The sequence below is a fragment of the Aulonocara sp. 'chitande type north' Nkhata Bay genome, linkage group LG2 (assembly GCF_057382095.1).
Source record: "Aulonocara sp. 'chitande type north' Nkhata Bay isolate Kocher_YH1m ecotype deep benthic linkage group LG2, A_spYH_male_GT1.1, whole genome shotgun sequence".
Classification (NCBI taxonomy): domain Eukaryota; kingdom Metazoa; phylum Chordata; class Actinopteri; order Cichliformes; family Cichlidae; genus Aulonocara; species Aulonocara sp. 'chitande type north' Nkhata Bay.
Window position 1 is genome coordinate 17,125,201 of NC_141345.1, and position 18,388 is coordinate 17,143,588.

Genomic DNA, 18,388 nt, shown 5'->3' on the forward strand with positions numbered 1-18,388 from the left:
CTGCTGCACTGTGGCTTAGCTACAGTAATACTGAATGCAGACGAGTTTTGTGCGTAGGCTGAGTAATGTTACACGACGCTATAATATTAAATTCAGGAAAATGCAGCTGGAGGAGATCAGTTTTAGCTGCGCAGCTTTCGGATGAATCTGTGGAGGAAATCAGGTCTAAAGAGATAAACATGCCAGCCTGACAGAGCTGGTTGGTAAAGGTTAAAAGAGCTGCATGCATGAACTAACTTGAGCTGCATGCACACTGCATGGAGCAGAGAGTTGGCTTTGTCTCCATGGGAAACTCACAGGTGTTAGTCGAAACATTAGCAATAGCTCTGCAGTGAATTAGCATGAAGAGTCTTGAACCTGGAACATTTAAATAGAATTAAGCTGATATCCTTTTTTTAGTTTGAAAAGTTGGTTTAGTTTAGTTTTCCCGACATTGGTTACCATTGTGATCTGTATTATTTTATCTATGCCTTTACAGTCACCGGGGTTCTTTGCCCAAGGATTAAGCCATTGGCGTTCCAATTGGCAGACAACCTGCTGAGGCCAATCAATGTTCAGCCAATAGTAATGGCAAACGTTTTGACTTCTGCTAGCAGGGAAAGCGCAGGAAATACAAATTTTATTACAAATTTCAGTTATACTATGATCGTAATAGGGACGAGAGGCTGAGGCACGACTACAATGTCAGTGTCTGTCAGTGCGCCCCAGGGTGGCTGTGGCTACAATGTAGCTTGCCATCACCAGTGTGTGAATGTGTGTGTGAATGGGTGGATGACTGGATATGTAAAGCGCTTTGGGGTCCTTAGGGACTAGTAAAGCGCTATATAAATACAGGCCATTTACCATTTACCATTACAATGACTGTGAGTGATAGGTTTGTAGCATAAACCTATTCGCTGGAACGTTAAGACAATATAATTACACTGCAAGCAAGACGCAAGTAGGCAAACTTCTTCATGGTACTCGTGCACGGGAGAGAACCGGACAACCGCTTGACTCCAGTTGGTCTCGTCCGTTCTCCCATACACTGTCCTTTTATTGAGGTTACATGAATATGCATAGGTTCATTAACATACGACGTCTACATACAAACAAAGAGTACCTTGCCTGTGTGTGTGTGTGTGTGTGTGTGTGTGTGTGTGTGTGTGTGTGTGTGTGTGTGTGTGTGGGGACTGCTGATCAAAGGGTCAAACATCCTTGGTCAGGAAGAGGGTAGCCTCCCCCTCACCCTAGATGGTTCATCCTAGATAACACGGTGAGGAAGTCCTGCAGTTCATCTAAACAAAGAGCACCTAGACTAGAACAGACGCAACTACGTTAATCCTACCATAAAACAATAAGACACGGTATGACCTCTCATGCTCCCAAAGTGCTGTCTAATACACACAAAGTTTGCAGACTATCAAGGATCAAAACCTCTACCAATCTACAACTAATTACAAAACTCTAAGCATATATAAGTAAATATTTCTAAGCATAAATGACAATCAACAATACAAATCTAACATTTCCCCCCTTTTTGACCTTTATGCCTGAAAAGTTCCCAGGTATGAATACCTCATGTCTGACAGTTTCAATGCAAACCTTTTTATACTCAGCATATGTCAAATCACCCTAAATTACTGAAAGGTACACAGTTTAATAAATGTATTAGCAGTTACCCCATTCATTGAGCTCATCTCATGGCAAACTGCATCTTACGAGCAACCAAAGAAATTGTTAATTTAATAGTGAAACTAAAAAAGTAACATTTTCAAAAACATCTCAACTTGGTGGTTCCTTCTTTTGCTAATTGTGGAAATTATCATCGCATTCGTTTCCACGCTCAGCAAAACGACGTTATTTCAAAAAGAAAAATAATTTAGACTGGATTTCCTCGTTGAATCCGTTTTGGGGGGGACTCTCATTTCCTAATTGTCCCAAATAAGTGGCTTTCTCCTGAACCCATTTTAAATGTGGAGAAACTCACTTGCAACAATTTTCTTGACGACGTGTAACGCTTTTAATTCCCGACCTGCAGATCTGCTCAAAGAAAAGAAATTCACAAGCAAAAATCAGTGCTTGTTCAAAAATGAAAAATAAAAAATAACAGAGATTATCAAACCAAACTCTCAGTGCACTGTGAAAGTATCAAAATAAAAAGGCCTTGTTAAGTCATGACACAAGCTCCTCATCTCAGGAGGGTAAATCATACCATTAGCATGGTTTATCATACCATCATACTAATCGGCAGGCTCAACTTCACAACAAAAGAAAAATCATCAGCTAGATTCACTCCAAATCAACCATCAGCTGCACAACACACAACATAACCCTAATGTCATATTAGCTATGAGTTTAATCACCCGGTCTGTGCTCTTCACTCATTTAAGCCACAGATCTATTTTATTCAATTTTTCCTTTTTCCCTTCATCATAAAACATGTGACATGCTGTCATGCACTTCACAAAACAGTCTGTTCTGACGTATTCAGAGTTGTGTATCTAAATACAGGATTCACTCGCACATCAAAGCAGGAAACTCAGTGTTTTAGAGTCTCTACTCAACACACAACAAACTCCAACACATCTCATTCACTCGTGCTAGAATTCAATCACCTTTCATTAATCTAAAACCGATCAACTAATTTGCATATCAGCTATTAACCCACTAAGTTGACAGGACGACAGAAAAGCATGTTCAAAATAGTATCACAAAAGACAATTTCCCTCATACAGTAAATTACTTATGCTGCCTCAATCAAGCAGGAAGCTTCTCCCAATTTACCATTTTAACAACTAAATTTATTGTCTGATCACTGGTTGGTCAAACCAGGATCTTTTTTTTTTTTTTTCCACAAAAGTTAAATTGTTGTCCTGCAACTTGTAGAGTCAATTTTTTTTTCTTTAGGATAAATTCAGTATTTGATAACAAGTGTCTGCTAAATTGACACTATTGTAACACTGATGAAAGATAACAAGCTAATTTTCATTGCATGGGTTTGTGTTATTAGGCAGGTCTAATGCATGTCTGTGGAGCTGCATCTCCAGCAGAGCATGTTCTTAAAGCCTTTCCTACACATTTCTCTGCTATTATTTAATCATTTCTTAACTAATGTGCTATGAGTCTTCATGAGTCATTTTGTGTTTGGAATTGTTAGTAGGGTTAATGCATGTTCTGCTTGTGTGTGTGTGATTTTGTATATGTTTCTATTTTCGCAATGTTTCAGACTCCGTCTCAATTTTCCAACTTAAGCAGTCAGTTTTCTTTTCCCCAGGTTTGCTAACCCAAATTTTGATTTCCCACATTAAATAATTCCTATGTGTTCTCACCTAGTCTTCTCACTCTGTTGTCCTCTCACTCTTTTGTCCTCTCCCTCTTCAACAGTCCCGGCAGTTCTCCTTCAGCTTTGTCCTGTCTAGTAGCTGAAGTGCTGCTGCTGCCTTCTTGGGCGACTTCTTAGCAGCTGCTGCCGGTTTCTTGGCTTTGGCTGCGGCGGGCTTCTTGGCTTTGCTCTCAGTAGCCTTGTTCATCTTGAAGGATCCGGAGGTCCTGGTGCCCTTGGTCTGCACCAGAGTGCCCTTCGCCACCAGGCTCTTGATGGCGGTCTTGACACGGGCCTTGTTCTTGTCCACATCGTAGCCTCCGGCAGCCAGAGCCTTCTTGAGAGCGGCCACAGACAGGCCGTTGCGCTCCTTGGAAGCGGCCACGGCTTTCACAATCAGCTCGCCCACGCTGAGGCCGACCTTCTTGGGCTTGGAAGTCATCGTCTTCTTCTTCTTGGCCTGAACCTCGGCGCAGGGCGTGTTTATGATGGAGCCTTTCCCACCACAGCGCTGGCACGTTGAACGCATCATGAAGGGTCCATTTCTTTCATGTCGCTAGCCGCATGTGGCTTGCCCGAGTCACTCAGTCCTTTTTGAGCATTTCAACATGCTGCCGCCGCAGACCCTGGCCTCAGATCCAGCAAGTTTAGCGCGCTGATCTCCAAAAAAGTCCCGAAGGCCAGAAAGACGTCAAATAAGTGTCTCGTGCTGAGAACTCAAACAAAAACTCCTCTTCACGCTGCCATCTTGCTCGCCCCTCCGTGAAATTCAACCAATCAGACAGGAAGATGGGTTTGCTTTCTTCTTCTGCTGCTGTTTATCCACATTGCTGCTGCTTTGCTGGGACTTTTTGTGCTCAGGACTTGCTGCTGTCTCTTTATCATGGAGCTGCATTCCTTATCTTCAGGGAGGAGTGAGCTCGCTTGTGAGGTTGAGAAACACATGGCACTGTAAATAAGTCAGCCAGAAACTTGGCCTGCATGTTTCCAATGATGTTAAACTATAACTTTCTTCCGACCGCTGCATGTGGAAAATTGATACAGGTCTGCTTTTCACCTGAAAGTGACAAACTAAAACATGTTCATTATTATCATCACTGCTTAATCAACACACATCTCTCTCTCTCTCTCTCTCTCTGTCTGTGTTTGTGTGAACAATCCTTTCTTAAAAGCAGAAAATGACATTGTAGTTGTTTTTCGGCTGATCAACACAAAACCTTTTTCCTATGATTATTTCTCTTCGTCTACAATGTAGTAATTTGTCTCTTTTTCACTCTTTTTTTTTTTTTTTTTCACAATAGCTGGTGGTCTGCAAAATCACCGCTCTCACTCACAATCAGAGGCAATCACTTTTGCACAGTGCACAAAAACACTGTGATGTCAGACACATTCACACTCACTTTTTCATCTGCATAAATAAATCATATGGCTGGAGATATGTGCCATGGTGATCCATAAGCATGATCACCAGTTTATTTAATTATTTTTAATCCAACAAAACAAATAAACAAAAACATGATGCTGATGCTACACACACACACGAGTCAAGGTGCAGAAAAACTGCTCATGGAAATGCTGCACACTCTCTGTTTCCCTCTCTTTGAGTAGTTCTCAGACAGCTCTTGATCTGATAATGTGTAGCTTGCTCATCAGCTCAAAAAACAAAAACAAAACTGCAACGCGACATCACACAGTAGTTGCATGCTCTGCCCACAGTGGCAAAGTCTTACACTTACATATTCAATACAGCTTCTCCATCATGTATTTTTAGATGTTTCATACAGGGTTGAGCATATTAGTTGTTTTCACAGATGTGCTGTATATCTCAACAATGGCTCATAATAAGACGACCGTCTTCCACACAGGTCAAGTGCCTCTATGCACTTCATGAGTTTAAATATTTACCTATATCACTTCACCTCACATGTCATTGTACTGAATTTAAGCAACCACAAGCTTAATGTAGATTACTTTTAACAACTATCCACCTCAATTAAATCTATGGTCTGGCACACAGGCTGCTGTCGATCAGGGCAAGCTAAAGAATAAACATTGTGTCAGCAAGGGGTGGGGGGAAAGCCATTCACCAGAGCATATCTTAAGTGCTGCTGATGTGGGCTGGCCTTCTCCACAGCTCTCCAAGGCTGGTGTGTTTCCTGAAAACTTCTAACATTTGAATCTCTTCCATTTATAAGCCTGCGATTAACCGCACGGCTCAGGTCCGCGTGACCGCGCTCGCGTGAACCCGCGCAGCTGTGGAGCCGTCGCTCTCTCTCTTTTTTACATAAATACTTTGTGCTGCCAGGAGCAAAGTCCAGCACAAACGTCTGTCTCCCTCCGACTCACTCTTGGTTGCTTAGAAACCCATGATAACAACAACAGTCGGTGTCACAGACCACATGTTCTGCTCCGCACACACAACAACAACAACAACGACGACGACAATGACAACAACACAAAATAGGCCTACTGTCCAGCACAATCTGGACCCCGCGGAACTTCTCAACACCCCACTGAGCGGTGGAGAACTCACTACAGTACCCCACACAGCGGTCTGTATTTCGCCCCACTAAGACGGCGAACCAAAAAAAGTTCGAACTGCGCAACTCTGCGACTTAATGCTTCTGTACAAAAAACCCCACTGAGCGGCCTTGTACATCGCCCCACTTAGACGGCGAATTTTAGCCCCACTAAGCGGCCACGGACAACGCCCCACTGAGCGGCGAAGACGTACAGTTATAGAGTTGGACTCTAAACTTACTCGGTGTTGCTTAGCGTGTAATATCAGCCTCGAATCCCGCCAATCGCCATTCATCGAGGAGAAAAGACATACAGCGAATCCACAGGAACTTCCTGGCTGACGTCAGTCTTTCAGCGTGTCCCTCCTCCCCTCGGTGAATGCGATTCCAGGGCTCTGGCATCGAAGGACCAATTAATGATAGGTTTGTAGCATAAACCTATTCGCTGGAACGTTAAGACAATATAATTACACTGCAAGCAAGACGCAAGTAGGCAAACTTCTTCATGGTACTCGTGCACGGGAGAGAACCGGACAACCGCTTGACTCCAGTTGGTCTCGTCCGTTCTCCCATACACTGTCCTTTTATTGAGGTTACATGAATATGCATAGGTTCATTAACATACGACGTCTACATACAAACAAAGAGTACCTTGCCTGTGTGTGTGTGTGTGTGTGTGTGTGTGTGTGTGTGTGTGTGTGTGTGTGTGTGTGTGTGTGTGGGGACTGCTGATCAAAGGGTCAAACATCCTTGGTCAGGAAGAGGGTAGCCTCACCCTAGATGGTTCATCCTAGATAACACGGTGAGGAAGTCCTGCAGTTCATCTAAACAAAGAGCACCTAGACTAGAACAGACGCAACTACGTTAATCCTACCATAAAACAATAAGACACGGTATGACCTCTCATGCTCCCAAAGTGCTGTCTAATACACACAAAGTTTGCAGACTATCAAGGATCAAAACCTCTACCAATCTACAACTAATTACAAAACTCTAAGCATATATAAGTAAATATTTCTAAGCATAAATGACAATCAACAATACAAATCTAACAGTGAGCATGTGCAATGAACTCTTTTAAGCAACTTTGATGCGTCGAGATAGCGATAAAACAGCAGCCTACCAACCTGCTTTCAGTCCGCTATCAGTTAGTGCACAGTGTTAGTGCATCAGTCAGTGATTTCATGGGGTTAATATAGTTTTTTTTTTTTGTATTAATACAGCAAATATCAAATTGGCATAAATCCAAAATCTACACAGGTCCAAATAAACTCTCACAGATTTGAAACATAATTTTTTTCACCAACAGTGATGTTGTTGCTGCAGGTTGGCAAAGCAAAATGACATAAATCCTCGTCAATCTACAACAACAAACAAGTCGCACTCATCCATTCAGACTGACTCAGGCTGATTGTTTATAAATTAGATGGTAGTTATTTTCTAACCTTTGCTAGTCTGTCTGAGAGTGATTGCAGCCAGTCTGAGTTGGACCATTATTGCTTGGAGACAGGTTGCCTCCCACCAGGTGACCTGTGGCGTCACTTTTATATCAAAGTTGCCCAGATGTTGAGGGTGTTGCACACTCAACCTCTGGGTGAATATTTCATTGTTGTAGCTACTTGCAATCAGTTGCATAAAAAAAAAGAAATATATAGAAATCGATCAGTCTGTCAGTGTAATCACCAGTTGCCAAATCATTTTTACTGTGACTGAGCCTTTACGTGAAGAAAAAGGTCTACTATGTGACAGATCCTCACACATCATCTCTTCCTATCAAAATAGTTTTAAAACACTTTGCATTGGCTTCCTATATCATCTATATTCTGGACGGATCACAGATTGTAAGAAGGGAGCTAACAAGGAAGTAAAGCATTTGCTTCTAGTACTATGAAGCAGTTTTTCTGTGAATGGCTTTCTGTTTAGCTTGGCTCTTGGCGTGCACTGCAGAATGCAAATGAGCATGCAGACTACAAAATGCACAGAAAACACTTCAACTGTTGGAAATCCAGTACACATCATAGTGATGTACTCAAGGATTTGAATGTGCACTAGGTAGGAAACATGAAACCAGAGCATCAAAGGAAATCTGATTAGCGGAGCTTTACGACAAAAAGACCCACGCTGGTGTTCGGGGTGCCGTTAAGTCTGTGTAATCGACACGTGTAGAAAATATGTTGTGTTGCACAAGTGAGCAGCTCTGACCTTTTATCTATCCAGTGGCAACATCCTATTAATCATCTAAAGCACATAGTTACAGGGTGACCTCAAATCACAGTCCTGGGTGGTTTAATTGCGAAGCAGCCTCATAAATAAAGAAAAGCTGAAAGAAGTGAACGGTGGGTGTTTATGGAGAGAACAAGGACGACGGGACAAGTGTCAGGACACCGCTTTCACTACAACTTTAATTAAAGCTCAAAATTGGGTTTTTGAAATGAATATGTTTACTTTTAGCCTTGGTAGGTTTTTTGTGCCTGTATAATCACCAGTTTTGCAACTAAATGCAATTGTTCATTTTTGGCGTAATGCTAGGTGATCTCAGAGTGCAGATCATGTCCACTGCTGTGATTTCCATCAGAGATTGGCAGACTTCCTGCAGAAGAGCAGCAGTTTAAAAAAAAAAGAAAGGACAGAGGCTACCAACGAACCTTGAAATAGAAATATCGCGTAACAACGAGTCAAAGCAAGCTAGACAGCACAAACAAATAGAAGTATAGAAAGGCATCGATCAGTGAGTTCAAAAGCCTGCCGAGTAAATGCAAAGTGTTAAAGTGACTACGTGGGCTTAAAGGCAGCTGAGTAAACAGAGTCCTTATCATGGCTAACACATCGCAAAGAAACACACTTGTTCATATGTTAGCTGTCTGTTGGACATGATTGAGATCACAGCCATCAAACCAAGCAGAAATGCTCGTGTATGTAACAGGACAGATTAAAGACTGACAATGTTCACGAACAGGAAAGTGTTCGGTGGACTTGCTGTGTCAAATCCAGCTGGCATCGGAGGGAAAGATGCTAAAATACAGTCGCTTTGTGTTCCACTTGTGAAAATCCAGCAGCTCCTGTATTTTCAGTAACGCAACCTCCTCGCAAGAGTTGCATCATAAATTCAAGAACTGAGTTCAGGTGTTAGAAATGCTTTTACAAAGTCTCTCACGTGAAAGTAAAGTGACACCGTACAAGACAAGCAAAGAATTCATTGTTCGCTTCCTGTTTAAATTGGTGTGGGGGTGTTTAAAGCCTTGTTAAGACCGTATTGCCGGCCCCGCTGTGAAACATTGAGATGTCTCGCACCCACACGAGAAAGGCGAGCGAAGAGGGGATTTTAGAAATATAATCATATACGTCTGGAAAAGCTTTAAGGTCTGAATCGTGTTGCTTTTGGTAAAACAGCTTGTCCCTTTTTGTCGGGAACAATGCTCGCAGCCGTGTTATAACAGAGGAGATTGTGTGAATAAATGCTGGTTGGTTTGTTCTTTATTTAAATCCAAGTAAAGCCACCAGCCAGCTAAATATATTCACACATAGATCCTCTCCATGAGCCCTGCAAGCCTCCCAAAGCCAAAGATCTGAGGAGGTTTGTTGTTCTAGCCTGCAGCTCCACATCGATCTATCAGAAACTTCACTGGTCCAGTTAATCACCTTATTCCTAGAGAGAGAGAGAGTGGGGGGGGGGACAACAACAAGCCGGAGGGAAGAAAAGGTCCTGTTTTTGTTTGAGTAATTCATTTTAATTGTTGGGTTACAGTGCTTGAAGAGAAATTAATGGCTGATATTTGCAGGAATTGAGTTTACTGTTTTTGTTTTGTCGCTCTAATTGATGTAGCCATGCGCAAAAATGACTGGGAGGCGTCAGAGGGAGGAAGAGAGGACGGGGGAGAAGGTGGAGGCTAGGAAAAGGCTTCACTGACATGCTTAATCACCCCCCACCCCAATCCCCCCTCCCCCTTGTTCTTTTTGCTGAAAGGAGGAAAAGTATGAATAGAAATAAAGCAGAAGCTCGGAGTGAAGAGAGAGGGCAGGGAGGAAGCGCGGAGGAGGGGGCGTAAAGGAAGAAAGTCGACTTTACTGTCATTTTAATGACAGTAAAGTCGACTTATAGAGGAGAGCTGATCGAGGGAAGGTGAGGCTAAGAAAGTGAAAAGATAGTTTGTGTTTTCTGGAAAATAATTAAGAAAAGCAACACACACACATGGTTACACTGTCGTTCAGTACAGAGGGGTCGTATCACGAACTCATCTACACTGAGTGCAGCAGCTGGAAAGGACGACTGTAATCTCAACTTTTCTCAAACTAGAATTTCAAATTTAATCTTAAAATACTCTGTCATACATTTGACCTTTGACCTCTGAACAATAATGCTCTATGTCGCTATTTAAAAGCATCGAATAGCATCGCCGTTGTTTGTATTGAAAACGTACAGACCAATAGGAAACAACATAGGGAGAGTCTTTGTTGTGTATGTTACAGGTTCTAATCATTCCCGACTAACTTTTTGTTGGAAAATCAAATAAACTTGTGATCAACAACTTTTTTCCATGATGTTTATTATTAAATGTTTAAACAAATTTTTACTAAACTATGAAAAAGCTATGCAGTTAAACTATGCAACATATGTTTTATGTCTACAAAAATAATCCTGTGCCAAGCCAGCACGCTCTCTGAGCAGCATTTACTTTTAAGGGAATGGTAAGACATCTGTAGTGCAGTATAACACGTGCATTTAAAGTATTTAAAAAGAACAAAGAAAGCGAAACAAAATAAGATACCATTGCCTTAAAAGTAAATGCTGCCCTGAGAGCGAGCTGGGCTGTGTCGTATTTTTTTGTGGGTTTTTTGTGCTCAATAAATGTAACGAATATTACCACACTGTTCCTGATGTTTGTTAAAAGATGTTTTAGAGATACATAGTTACACAGACTGTGACGATTTGGGTTGATTTTATTTCTCTTTTTTGACACAGTGTCTAGTATCATTTAATCCAACCAAATGAGCGCATTGATCAATTTATCAGCGCTGTCTGGAATTGATTTGAATCGAACCATTAGGTGATCGATAGAGGCACGTCGCTCCTCGCTCGTCCTTGTGGAATAACTGCATCCGTCACACTCGGGAGTTTTAAAAAATGAACAAGCTTTCATTTGTTTCTTAATAAGAACATTAATCAGATGGCGAGTAAAGTCAGTGACGTTTATCACACGTCGTATTGTGTTCTCACCATCATCACTGTCTCGATAGTTAAACATAATCTATGAACATGACTTCTGATTTTTTCTTTTTGTTGTTTCTTTTTGCGACAGGTGTCCGACAAGCCTAAAGCCAGAGCCGCAGCCCTGAGGTAAGACAAATAACCAAACGCTGCACTCTGCAGCCTTGTTTTTATCCTCACAGAAAATAGCACTCACAATAGAGCTGGCGTGCAAGCTGCTCTTCCACCGAGAGCAACCTGGGCTAAGTAAGACCGCAGTCAGATGTCGTGTATTACTTGTTGTTTTGGCAGAGAGAAATAAGGCAGATCCACATATGGCCTGCATTAAGTCAAGTAGCCGGGGCATCATGCTTCTATATGGTGTGGCAGCCAGCGAGTCTTTGGCAGAGGGTGTGAGGTTAATGGAGTGTGTGACTTTCAATATCAGCCAAACAACAAGCTATAAATAACTGTTCTTGCCCTGAAACAGGCAATTGAGGTAGCTGTGGTCAGTGTTTCTCTTTCTGTACTTGTTTTTGAAAGCACGGTTTAGGAGTGCAGAGCCGGCTCACACAACCCTCAGCGTCTAACACGTCTCGCTTCAGTAAATATCCAACGTTTTAGCGGGACGTTGTTTGATTTTTAGGGGTTTTTTGCTATATGAAGTTAATCGCAAATGCAGCCGCTATTAAGTCTTCTGCAGGTGTTGCGCCTCTAATTCACCGAAACATCTGCGGCGACAGGTGTCCGTTTGATAAGGAGAGTCAGCGGCCTGCACGCTTCAGCTCTAACATTCAGATTTAGGCAGCAGACTCGCTATTTGTATCGCAGGGAGACTTTGCAGGGGCTCTGCGTGTAGACTGTGGCTCTGAGGAGGAAACGTAAAACCCTGCGTACATGCATGCATGCGTTATGTTTGAAGGTCAGCGAGTAACATTTCCTCAGGCTCTTTTTTAATAAATGTGGTCTCGTTACAGCTTAACACACATTTAACATTTAGATGCTTCTGTTGTTCGTTCGAGTGTAGGGCACCTTGTTATCGATGCTTTTTGAGTTTCCAGCGTTTCCTTTTTTGTTTATTATCCTGGGTTATGGGATGTAATGCATTGTGCATTAGCGTAATCTTATTTCTGCCAGTTGTTACTGTAGATCAAGCATCAGTAATAATCGTCCTGCGGTATGTTGTAGTAAATGAACAGCTTATTCTTGATTCAGCTGGTTAAGTGGCACATGTACAAATGATTTAAGACCTGCATAATTAATGAACACGTTGTTCCTGATTTGTTTTCTTTTCAGTTCATTATTTTTTCCCACCACGTTGTTAATCATTACTCTGCAGCGAGGGACCTCCCAGCCTCAGCAGCTCTTGTCCTAAGGTTGTCATCCACTGGGGGTCGGGGTCTGGAGCATATCCCAGCAGTCTTAGGGTGAGAAGCTGGGGTCACTCTGGACAGGTTTTCTAGTCAAACAGGCAAACATTCACAATCACGGCCAATTTAGAATAGCTAGTTAACCGAACATGGATGTCTTTGGACTGTGGGAGGAAAAGATTCTTCTGTTGTGAGGTGAAAGAGCTAACCACTGCACCGCTGTGGCTCCGTTGCCTCTGAGTGTATCAGAGTTTGGATACTTTCCTCCCATATAATAGGTTGTTAGTGTCACAGTCACACCATGGAAAACTGTGGTTGTATGATCAAATTATTGTGGCCATATGCAATGTACTCGTGATCTACTTGCATCTTGTAATGGTGGCTTTGAAGACCAGGTCTGCACTAGTCCACTGTTATCAGACTGACACTGGATGGGGTTAAATTAACAATTACATGCGACCTGTGTCTGTTAATTTGGTGATTAGCTGTAAGAAATTGGTAAAAATGTCAAATCTGTATGCATAAATTCACATTAAAGAGAAACTCAGCTGGTTAGATTCAGTTTCCAACCAGCCTCGTAGATTTGAAACAGAAACTCCTCCATAAATAGTGACATAGTTGCTGCAGGATGGCAGTTTAACTGCAGAGTGACACGGCTGCTTCATATACGAATATAACCAAAGTACTACGAGTCGGCAACCAGCTGAGTTGTATCGCTTACTGCGAAAAGACACCGTAGACAAGTTGCATTTATTGCATTCATAGTGCAACAAACTGGGATAGCATTTATAAATTAGACAGAAATGATTAGCAAATCTTTGCCAGTCTGTCTGAGAATGATGAGTCCATTGCAGTCGAAACAGGTCGCCTCTCGCCACCTGTGTACTGGACTAACCGTCTAAAGTTCTCACCCGCAGACTGAGGCTAGGGGTGTTGCATGTTCAGGGCAGCCATGAATTTTTCCAAGATGCACCGATGTTCCTGTACTGTTTTTACCCCAGTGTGACTGAGCAATTATGGAAGCAGTTGATTATAAAACATAGTTTTATTATAACAGCTGCAACCATCTATGGCTTGTATAATAACGGGAGCAAAGGAGAAGGTGAGAGATGATGCTGCCGAGCGATGCTCCACCATGGCAGGATGTTGGGGTGGATGGATGGGTCCAAAAACAATCTCTTGAAGACTGTCAGTGTTTTCAGTTTCCATTTCCGTTTTCATAGTTGAAGCCGTTTATTGGCCAGCAGTCATAAAGAGCATTGTGATATCAGAAGTACAGGTTTAGGGCTGATTAAACAAATGTTTTAGTCGCCGATGATGAGTCTAGCTTTCTCCAGAGGACTGCATATTTGTTGGTGTTGTTTTTTTTTTGTAATAATTAATGAATTCATTATTTTTTTGTAGTCTGTCATGTCTGGCAGCTTTTGCAATCAGAATTATGATCTCCACTGTTGTGCCAAACATATTTGCTTTTCCAAGACAAGCTCGGTAAGATCACCTGGTTCATCTTTTTTAATGTATTTAATTGTGCTTCTCTTGTTGCCACTAATTGCATTCTTCACTAAGCATACAGGGAGTGCAGAATTATTTGGCAAGTTGTATTTTTGAGGAATAATTTTATTATTGAACAACAACCATGTTCTCAATGAACCCAAAAAACTCATTAATATCAAAGCTGAATGTTTTTGGAAGTAGTTTTTAGTTTGTTTTCAGTTTTAGCTATTTTAGGGGGATATCTGTGTGTGCAGGTGACTATTACTGTGCATAATTATTAGGCAACTTAACAAAAAACAAATATATACCCATTTCAATTATTTATTTTTACCAGTGACACCAATATAACATCTCCACATTCACAAATATACATTTCTGACATTCAAAAACAAAACAAAAACAAATCAGTGACCAATATAGCCACCTTTCTTTGCAAGGACACTCAAAAGCCTGCCATCCATGGATTCTGTCAGTGTTTTGATCTGTTCACCATCAACATTGCGTGCAGCAGCAACCACAGCCTCCCAGACACTGTTCAGAGAGGTGTACTGTTTTCCCTCCTTGTAAATCTCACATTTGATGATGGACCACAGGTTCTCAATGGGGTTCAGATCAGGTGAACAAGGTGGCCATGTCATTAGTTTTTCTTCTTTTATACCCTTTCTTGCCAGCCACGCTGTGGAGTACTTGGACGCGTGTGATGGAGCATTGTCCTGCATGAAAATCATGTTTTTCTTGAAGGATGCAGACTTCTTCCTGTACCACTGCTTGAAGAAGGTGTCTTCCAGAAACTGGCAGTAGGACTGGGAGTTGAGCTTGACTCCATCCTCAACTCGAAAAGGCCCCACAAGCTCATCTTTGATGATACCAGCCCAAACCAGTACTCCACCTCCACCTTGCTGGCGTCTGAGTCGGACTGGAGCGCTCTGGCCTTTACCAATCCAGCCACGGGCCCATCCATCTGGCCCATCAAGGCTCACTCTCATTTCATCAGTCCATAAAACCTTAGAAAAACCAGTCTTGAGATATTTCTTGGCCCAGTCTTGACGTTTCAGCTTGTGTGTCTTGTTCAGTGGTGGTCGTCTTTCAGCCTTTCTTACCTTGGCCATGTCATGAGTATTGCACACCTTGTGCTTTTGGGCGCTCCAGTGATGTTGCAGCTCTGAAATATGGCCAAACTGGTGGCAAGTGGCATCTTGGCAGCTGCACGCTTGACTTTTCTCAGTTCATGGGCAGTTATTTTGCGCCTTGGTTTTTCCACACGCTTCTTGCGACCCTGTTGACTATTTTGAATGAAACGCTTGATTTTTCGATGATCACGCTTCAGAAGCTTTGCAATTTTGAGACTGCTGCATCCCTCTGCAAGATATCTCACTATTTTTGACTTTTCTGAGCCTGTCAAGTCCTTCTTTTGACCCATTTTGCCAAAGGAAAGGACGTTGCCTAATAATTATGCACACCTGATATAGGGTGTTGATGTCATTAGACCACACCCCTTCTCATTACAGAGATGCACATCACCTAATATGCTTAATTGGTAGTAGGCTTTCGAGCCTATACAGCTTGGAGTAAGACAACATGCATGAAGAGGATGATGTGGACAAAATACTCATTTGCCTAATAATTCTGCACTCCCTGTATATCTAATTGGCAGAGACACTGCGGATGTAACATTGTCATCAGTGATAAGTTTTCTGAAGGTGTTAAAGCCCATTTTCATTATTTTAAGACATGTTTCCATTTATCTTCCAGGGCTGTGTGGGCTCCCCGGTTTGTCTTCTTGCTAAGTGTTAACATCTTTGGGGAACATATCACCTACTTAATCATTAGAATAAAAAACAATGTTAGATGCATTTTTAACATCACAGAACATTGGAAAGAATCCATGTAAACAGCTGATTTTGGCACCGGGATCAATTTTTCATAAGTTCATCTTTTACTTGCAATGTGTTGTGAAGCCCAGACTGGTGCATTAGGATATAAGAATCTTTTATAAATGAGGCTCGTTGTGTTCACAATCTGAGGGCATTAGTATTCAAGTCTGGAGTGTGACTGTGTGTGTGTGTGTGTGTGTGTGTGTGTGTGTGTGTGTGTGTGTGTGTGTGTGTGTGGTGTTCAGTAGATTGGGCTGCAGAGTGAATGGGCTCATTAGCGGCAGCAGAGTAACACATGGCCTGGGGCACACACAGACACACACTCTCTTTCTCTTTTGCTTTGCTGTCTGTCTCTCTCTCTCACACACACACACACACACACACACACACACACACACACACACACACACACACACACACACAGATATCTGTGGGGATGCTGGGACTAGAGATGCTGTGAGCGATCCACTGGCTATATCCCCCCGTGGAAAGCAACACTCGCTGTCTCACCCACACTCCTCACACCATCCATACAGACACGCATATTTTTTTAGTCCTTGCTCTAACAGCGTTACCCACATACCAATCGTTATTGTGCCACACACACAACCACCCACCTTAAACATCCCACCACAGTGTATATTAGACTGTATCATTCTTTTATTACTTCTCTGTAATCTTCACAATCTCTGCTAGCTGCTTCTGTTTTGTGCGTTATATCCCGTTCACATCTTTCATCACACTGGTGAGGAAAATCGCCTCCAGTGATATGAACTGGTCTTTTTTTTTTGTGATTATTTTAATAGTAATAGCGTTCGAGTAGTTCTGGGTGGGTAGTCCTAGTGTTATTTTAGTTAGCGGTGTGAATGGTGTTGAATGGGTTTTACTGAGAGCTCTTTGATGTACAGGTCCTCTGTATTCATAACTGGGGACAGCAATAACTCGAAACCATTCAGACACGGGCAAATCAATATGCTGATATAGTAAAGCTCAACAATGATGGATGTGCTTGCATGAGCAGTAATGAAAACAGGCTGCTCGTTCAGGCTGTCGGGTCAGGAAGTTTAGCAGAATGCTTTGAACCTACTTTTAGTTCATGGGAAAGTTATTATTATTTAATGAGACCTTATTTCTCGAATAGCAGCTTTTCTTTCACTTGTTGTATCCTAAAGGTGTTCAGATTATATAGAAAGTCAGGATGGGGACAGACGTTAACCACGGGCGGTATATTTATGTAAATGTAGGACCGCTTAAAAACTAATGATGTGAGCAAGAAATAATTATGGGAAATATTAACCAAATGAGAGAAGAATCCAAACGAAACACCTGAACACTTGAGACATGCAGACACATGGGAAGGTTAACAACATCAACATGGGACAACGGGAAACTGACACAATATATACACATGAGGACAGACATGGTAACACATGGGGAACGCAGCAGGAATGAATTAGACGTGTCGAGACAGGGATAGGAAAACTGAACACACTGAACACAGGACGAGACGCTGTCAAAATAAAACAGGAAGTACAACACTGAGACCGTGACGAAGATGTAGGAACTTGTGACACGTAGGGCGAGAGTTGTTACACTCTAGCCGGTCGCCGAGCTGTTAATAAGTCCCCTGAAAACACTGTAGAGCTCGTCAGTCGAACGAGCTCATTAAGGGTGTCCTGCAGATATATTAACACAGACGCTGCATCGCTCGCTGTTTGTCATCGTGGCGATGCTTGAACACAGCCACCATGTTGCTCACCAGCAGGCCGGCCTCTAGGGAGGCAGAGGTCTATACACCATCATAACTCATAATATCATTATAATCAAGTTTGATTTGTTACAAAGCCTACAACTATATGTATAATACATATGTGGATGCTTATGTAGCTACAACTCAAGTATATGTTTCAGTTAATTGTAGTAAAAGAGAATCCAGCACCCAGATAATTTAGGAGTATTTAACATAATAAGACGTTCAGCTACAGGGCCAATTAACCGTGGCACTTTCAGTGAAACATTACTTTAAAAAATTTACATAAAGCAGCATTAGCTGAGTTTAAAAGAAAGACTTAGTGCTTATTGTGATATATCAAATGAAACACACAGAAGAGGTTATTAAAAAGGCTGTAAAACCACTTGCACAGTCACATGCTCATATATTAATTTGTGTGCTGAAATAGATCATCTCAAAGTTAAGACTAGTGACTGAAGTTAGTGGGAGTAAAGAAATACCTCGACTGATGTGACAGGTTATACACTCACCAGCCACTTTGTTAGACACACCTGTTGAACTAAGATATCTACGTGATTACCTTAACTGTACTTTAAGTAGTCGTGTTTCATTTCTGTTGTAATGTAACCAGACGTGAACGCACTGACGTTGGTGATAAATAATGCAATCATGTTGGCAAGTTAAACAGACAGGTTAAGCAGTATCATGCAGCTTGGCGCAAGTTCAAATGTAAAAACACCTTTTCAAACAGTGTCACCCCTGCTGCTGCCAGGGAACATTATGCTACATATGTAGAAATGGAAACCTATTATAGCCTTCCCCACAGTAGCGCCCGGGGCAAACACACTCTCACACAAGCCACAAATACACAGATGCACATGCACGTATCGCTGAATCCTGGAGGCCGAGA

General features: G+C 42.0%; 1 protein-coding gene and 1 pseudogene across 2 annotated transcripts in view; one reads left to right on the plus strand and one right to left on the minus strand.

Annotated features, from left to right (window-relative positions):
- The window catches only part of aff2 (AF4/FMR2 family, member 2), a 223,691-nt gene that overhangs the window by 143,644 nt on the left and 61,659 nt on the right, over positions 1–18,388 (plus strand). For both annotated transcript variants that reach the window (XM_086306075.1, XM_086306083.1), the window contains one exon: positions 11,121–11,158. In XM_086306075.1, the coding sequence (XP_086162201.1) occupies positions 11,121–11,158 (38 nt within the window). The remainder of the gene's footprint in view (positions 1–11,120; positions 11,159–18,388) is intronic.
- On the minus strand, positions 3,053–5,041 carry LOC147337559 (histone H1 pseudogene; annotated as a pseudogene).